Source organism: Macadamia integrifolia, chromosome 6 (genome assembly GCF_013358625.1).
Source record: "Macadamia integrifolia cultivar HAES 741 chromosome 6, SCU_Mint_v3, whole genome shotgun sequence".
Classification (NCBI taxonomy): Eukaryota; Viridiplantae; Streptophyta; class Magnoliopsida; order Proteales; family Proteaceae; genus Macadamia; species Macadamia integrifolia.
In genome coordinates, this window is record NC_056562.1 from 33,113,425 (window position 1) to 33,120,432 (window position 7,008).

Genomic DNA, 7,008 nt, shown 5'->3' on the forward strand with positions numbered 1-7,008 from the left:
ATTTTGTATCTATACTAGTCTACATGTTCAGGCCTACAAATGAAGTAGCTATTCTCATGCGCCTTGTTGCTACTAAAATCATTACCAAACTCTCACACATAGACATCACTAATATGAACATTGATGTACTTAGCCATATATAATTATTGAATTTTATTTTTCTATTAATAAAAAAAAAAGAATTAAGTTACCACCCCCCCAAAAATATGTATCTCTATTTTTTGTCAAACATTTGAATTTTGATCAAATAAACAGAAGAATAGGGGTATTCTATTTTTTTTTTTTTTAATATTTTGGATGTTTTTTTCCTCATAGTTTGACCATTCACTTGAAATGTTATTTAGTAGCCATATTGCTTCCATTCCCCATGGTTTGACCAGTAGCTCCTTTAGGCTTCAGCGAGAGTGTCATCCATCTACCATCTCATTGTACTGGTCAATTGAAATTAATGGATCAATCACCAATATGTATATGATGAAATCAAGAAAGATTCCTGTCAAATAATGTGTACCTGTGTCAAGACATAATGAGTGAAAAAGACTGTATTACTTGTGCTAAAGATGCTACGCAAGCCCTATTCATTGGACGTTAGTGTGTACCTACATATGTCACCCATTAAAAGATTGAAATCTACCAAATTGGTCTATAAGATTGATCAATTGAAATCAATGGATATTTAATTTTAATTTTTCCCTTATATGAGGAGAAGTATTAATAAGATGCCGGAACCAAGCATCCCATGGGACCAACTATACGGCCGCAATCTCAGCCGATTGTTGCACATCAAACGCAATTGACGCTTGAGGCCAACGGTTAAAAAATTGGGCTGATTTAAGTGCACAGATATCCATTCGATTAGAATAACCTCTGCAACTCACCATTATCTTTATTCCAATCGAAGATCATCAAATAACGATGGAAGACTGGAGAGATCAATTCTGCAAGAAATGTCTCCAGTTTTGACTATCCATTACTTCAGAGCTTCGGCTTCCCCATTTCCCCACCTGCCGAGTGAGGGACTTGAGACGGTATTCACTCCGTATGTCTTGTTTTAAAGATATGGCATATATGTCAGACTACCTGCCCGTCTATTCTTGGGCAGCTTAATCATATCCTTCAGGCTTCAGTGAGAACCATCCATCTACAATCTACCATTTCATGGATTTTATTATTCTTTGGACTCTCTCTCGTCCGTACAATCTCCATTCGCTTCGGCTCTAGAATCCTGCACGTGATTTCCATCGGGCAGCAGGAATCTGTTCCCGGTCTGAGTCTCAGTAGCTAGTAGCTTCTACTGTTTTGAAACAGACACCAAAAAAGTGGGAGATGAGGCCACTATAAATAGATGAACACAAGTAAAGAGATCGCTGAAACTCTCTTCATTTTTTATGATCTCTTAAATTTCATTATTAATGGAGGAGCAGATGAAAGAGGCCTGATTGTTCTTAATCTTTGTTCTTGAGTTCATTGTAACCTTATTCTAAGTTCTGGATTTATAGCCTATTAGAGGATGTGGAAACTAGGTCGAGCTGCAGCATCAAATTTGCGTCAAGCACGGCGATTCTCGGCAGCGATTCCAGCTCCTTGCATCGTTCACAAGCGTGGGACAGATATTCTTCATGATCCATGGTTTAATAAGGTCGATCCTGCAATCTTTATGGATTGATTTTTATTTGTTTCTTCATGTGTTACATTAATCATCTATTAAGCTATTTTTCTTGATCAAGGCATGAATTTTCTGTATATCGCGCTGCAGTGTCTGCTGGTTTCTGATTACAGGTTGTGTAAAACTTGGCGAGGCTTTGAAACTGTTGTGATTGGCATTAAATAGTCGAGGTTTATGTGAATGCCAGTTAAAATTGTAAACTTAAACTCCGTTGTCAATGTAGGTTCATTCGTGGATTTTTAGATCCTGATATCGTGCTGTTGGTTCTAATTTGAATGCTTGTTGGAAATTTGACGCTTCATGAGTCAAGACATTACGTACCCTCTTGGGTCAGAACCACTTGCGGTCTGAAGAAAATAAAACGAAAAGGAGGAACAACAACAGTAAACTTGAGTTAAAACATAGTAAACCTGCAAAAATAGCTTTTAATTTTTAATTTCTTAATGTTAAAATGAATACCTAAATATCAGAAATGATTCCCTAAATTGAGTGGGAAACGTAATCAACACTAAGACTTGTAGCAGTCTTCTTGGACTTGGTTAAAGATTGAAGCAAATAGAAGCTGGCATATGCATTTGACATGAAAAATGAAATCTTTTATTATTATTAGTATGATTATTACTGAGAAACATAAGAGACAGCCATCACTTAAAAAAAAAAAAAATAATCTCACCGGCACCGGTAATATGATGCATTTGTTAATTTGGAAAGTTTGCAGAGGTATTTGAAATGAGTTTATGAAGGTATTCCAAAATTTACAAGGACTGAAGATCCAAAGATTTACTTCCACATTTATGTCTGCCGTAGGAAATTGTGCGGTTTCATTGTGATGGTTGAATGATGTATGGCATTCTGCTTTGCATAACTCTGTACTTGTTGCCATTTTGGAGGAGAAAATCATGTTGAATGATTCTGGCCCACTTTGCATTTATGTAACTTTCATTTGAACAGTTAACGTAATTTTTGTTCACTTAAATTTTTTGCTAACAATGTTGTGCATGTCTACTTGAGTTTTTCAGTTTCATGAATTGAACAAGTCTCCCGCCCCCAAACAGATGATAAATCTTCATAAATTTTTAAACCCACCAAAAAAACCCCCCCTAACCTTCCCTTTTTTTGCATTTTTTTTGTGGGGATGGGTGGGGTAGGCAAGCAAGTCAATTGTTAGTTGTTATTTGGTGGATATAGGTGTTGAGCTCTGATCTTTGGTCTGGAAACTTACATATTTTCTTCTTATTAAATTGCTGCTGATTTTACCAATATAAGAATTGGATTCATTTAATTTATTATGAAAAACAAATGTATTGCATACATGTGGTGAAACTTCGGAAGACTCTCATGGAATCATGGCATATTTTGTATTCAAAAAATCAAAAAGTTCTTAGAAAAGTTGTGATGGATATTATCCTTTCCTCATTCATAGTTCTTAATTTGACTAATATCTTTTAAAATAGTGCCTGTGGAAAACGCATTAAGTGGTTTGTTATTTATTGGAATATGTGAATCTTCCTTATTTTATTTTTTATCTTTATTTTGTTGAGAGTAGGACACTGGTTTCCCTTTGACGGAAAGAGATAGACTTGGGCTTCGCGGTCTCCTTCCACCACGTGTCATATCTTTTGAGCAGCAATATGAACGTTTCAGTGAGTCTGATTGACCTGAGCATCCTTTCAAATTTTGTCAGTAGACTTGTATTCATGATCTTTCATGTTTTTCTATTCTGTTCACAATTAGTGTAATTCGGATCTGGATTGGAGTTTGGATCCAGAAATGTAATTTATGATGAGTATGGTAAATTACAGTTCTGGACCTACATAATTTGTAGTTTGGCTCGGAATTGGAGTTTGGGTCCATAAATATAATCGAAGATAAGAGTATGCTAAATTACAACTTTGGATCTGTATAACCTACATTTGGTATCTTAATATGGTGTTTTAATCTTTCATGGACATAAAGTGGTGATAATCAGAAAAATTGCTATTCAAGAATTCCCTCACCTTAAATTTTTATGAGGGCCAGAAACTTTTGGTTTTATGTTTCTAATTTAGACGTGTATAAGAGGGGGGGGGGGGGAAGAAATAAAATCTTTGGAAGAGAAGAATGAGAGTAACCACACAGACCTTTAAAACATGTAGTTGTAGGGTGCAAATAAGTAAACTAGCTTTCTAACTTGTTGTCTAAACCGGCCCCTAAATGGTATCTTATATACATTGGGAGGATTCACATGATTGCAATGTATGCAAGAAAATGATTGATGGGTACTTTACTTGTTACTAAATTTTCCTTGCATTATGCTAATGAACTTGTTGAGAATTTGGTGTATCTTTATGGCTCATGTACTTTGTATCTAACTATCTATAAACATCCTGAAATTTCTTCTGGAGATTCACAATAATGAATGTATATGTAGATAGAGTGGTGATTTAATATTTCCTTTTAGATATATTAATCGCAAAAACAAGTAGGAACAGCTAGAAATAAAAAGGGCCATGAATGAAAAACTGTAGCAATTGTTGTTGTAAGGAAAAAGGAAAAATAGAAAAAGTAAATATGGAAGGAAAAGATAATCAGGACTTGCCATGAGCCAGGATTCTGTAATGCAACGTCGAGGTAGAATTTAGGGAAGAGTTGAGGATAGTGTCTTTGGAGTATTGGTGAGAGGGTTGACTCTAACAACAGAATTGAACTCCTTCATAGATGAATTGGTGCCTGAGCCATTTAGGTCAGAATTTGAACCTGAGTCCACTTAATTTATAAATGCTCACTCCCTAGAATACAAATCGTGAGTTTTTTTTTTTTTCCTTTTAACCTCCAACATTATCAAGAACTTTATTCATCAGAAATAAAAAATATATCAAGAACTTTTAAGAATCGTTGTAGATTTATTTTTAGCCCATTCATTGCATTTGGAGGATCACCTTCTTAAACTTTGATGGTTCAGCTGGGTTTCTATCTCTCTCTTCTCATCCTTTGTTTTTCCTCTTTTCTATTGATCGTTCACATAATGAAAATGAATTTATTGCAATAAAGACAGTGCTCTAACAAGCTTTGCTTTAGAAGAAAAAGGAAAGAAATTGATGGGACTAGAATCAGCAAGGTTACAACCAAAACCTCATGGTAGGATTGAATGCACTGAAGTACAACAGGTCACTCTTGATTAACAGCAGTAATGAGGGTTATGATAGGGCTAGCAAATGGGTCAACAGTAGGGATAGACACTGGTAATAAGGCCTACAGAATATAAACAAAATCTAAGGGTCAGACTAGTGCCCACGGTGGAGTTACTGAGTAGGGTCATTTGCTGCCAGAATTAGGAGCTAATTGAAACCTGTGATCCTTAGGTCAGAACACTTTCAAATTGACACACAGGAGGTAAGGACGGCAATAGGAATCCTTAAAATCACAGTTACAACTGATGGCTAGAATTGAAATTACAGTACCACTCCCAAAATAGCAGCTATAAATCAACCAACAGTATCAACCGACAGCAACCACAGATGGGGCTCAAACTAATGTTGAAGGTAGGGTGGAAGGATCTCTTAAACACTTCAAAAGATCAGCCACAAATGATGGCTGCATAGGAAGCAAGGTTCTAAAACTCGATCAGTCTTGGGATCAGTCAAGGCTGATTTTTGATCTGATTGTCCTGGATCAGATCGTATTGGACAGATTTGCTCTGCTTTTTAATAAAAATATTTTTTTATTATGTTTTACCCTTGAGCCGTACCCGTGATCAGGATCGGCTGATTGGTCAAAGTTGATCCAGACGATACTGACCAATCCGATCCTGGTTTTAGAACCATGACAGGGAGTAATAGATTAAGAACAGAATTAGTAACTATAGGGAGAGAATTAGAAACTTATAGCCACATGTCTAACCAGCCAATGGGTGGGCTTGAAAGTACAATCGATGGAAGAGTATGAGTAGGGTAACACCCTGTCAAAGTTTGAGCTATAGTTGATGGATAGATTTTAGTTGCAGGAACTTGAATGTTGCTGCAGTAGAACTCCAAACAAGGCTGACACGGGTTGATTTTGAATCTCCAATGCCAGCCTTCTTTGAGAACTGATGGTAAGTCTTCTATGGAATGCCAGCAACATTAACAGAGAACAAAAGATGGTCTCAGTACCTTAAATTGAAGCTTGTTGCAGGCTTAGTAAAATAGAAACTAGGAAGAAGAAAAGATGGAGAAGAAAAGTGGAAGGAGGGGATATGACCAAGGCCTCTCAACTATGGCCTTGGTCAGTTTCTCACTAACCCTAAGGCATCTCACCTCTCACTGCATCTCACGTCACAATGGCATAAAACCAAAACTTTCTTTCCATTAATCAAATCATCGGTTGAGCTCTAGACTCTAGGGCTCTTACAATTATATAGCATGCTGTAGACAATAACCAAAATAAAGAAGCAAAGCTAAAAAAGAACCCCATGCATGATGTAGTGCCTTGTACAGAAAATAGCATAATTAAAACTAAATAAAAGAAATAAAAGCTAACTGTCCTCCCCACACTGGACTTATTGAATGAACACCTAATGGGCTGGAAATTAGGCCCATAACTAGACTAAACTTCCTCCATAAGGCTCATACTGATGGCCTGCTAGGCTTAATGGGCCCAATTCTTGCTTTCATCCTTCGAGCTCCATCAGAAATGGAAAAGAAATATTTGTAAAATAAAGTTTATAGGCATATGACTATCTCTATGCATTCACTTATCCATGTCACATTTATTGATGGTTGTTGCCATGTATGACATATGGTAGAGTTTGTAACATTATTGTTGTTTGTAATGTCAGTGGAGTCATATAGATCACTGGAGAAAAATACCTGTGGTCAACCAGGTGACGTTGTATCTTTGTCCAAATGGAGGATCCTGAACAGACTGCATGACAGGAATGAGACATTATACTATAGAGTAAGTTCGATCAACAGTATAAGATTTCAATTATTTACTGGATTTTAAAACTATGTTAAATCTAATTAAATTTGTCACTGGCTCATCCAGGTTCTTATCGATAATATTGAACAGTTTGCTCCAATAATATACACTCCAACAGTGGGATTGGTTTGCCAAAATTATTCAGGCTTGTTTAGACGTCCACGTGGTATGTATTTCAGTGCAAAAGACAAAGGAGAGATGATGTCCATGATTTATAATTGGCCAGCTCCACAGGTATCCTGTCAATCTCTGAAATCTATAACAAATCTAAACCTCCCTTAGACTAAACATAATATGTTTCGCTGATACAAATGACGTAGTTGCCCAAATATAAATAATTGATCAATTTAAGGTGTTTGAAATACATAATGCTTTATTAACCTCCCCCAACCCCACACCCCCCC

The 7,008-nt window shown here is 36.4% G+C and overlaps 1 protein-coding gene across 1 annotated transcript in view; it reads left to right on the plus strand.

Moving 5' to 3' along the window:
• Positions 1–1,065: 1,065 nt before the first annotated feature.
• LOC122082471 (NAD-dependent malic enzyme 59 kDa isoform, mitochondrial) overlaps positions 1,066–7,008 on the plus strand; it is a gene marked incomplete at its 3' end in the record, with an annotated part of 17,936 nt that continues 11,993 nt past the window's right edge. The window contains 5 exon segments of the mRNA XM_042650065.1: positions 1,066–1,355; positions 1,500–1,639; positions 3,213–3,309; positions 6,462–6,580; positions 6,671–6,838. Of these exon segments, the coding sequence (XP_042505999.1) occupies positions 1,511–1,639; positions 3,213–3,309; positions 6,462–6,580; positions 6,671–6,838 (513 nt within the window).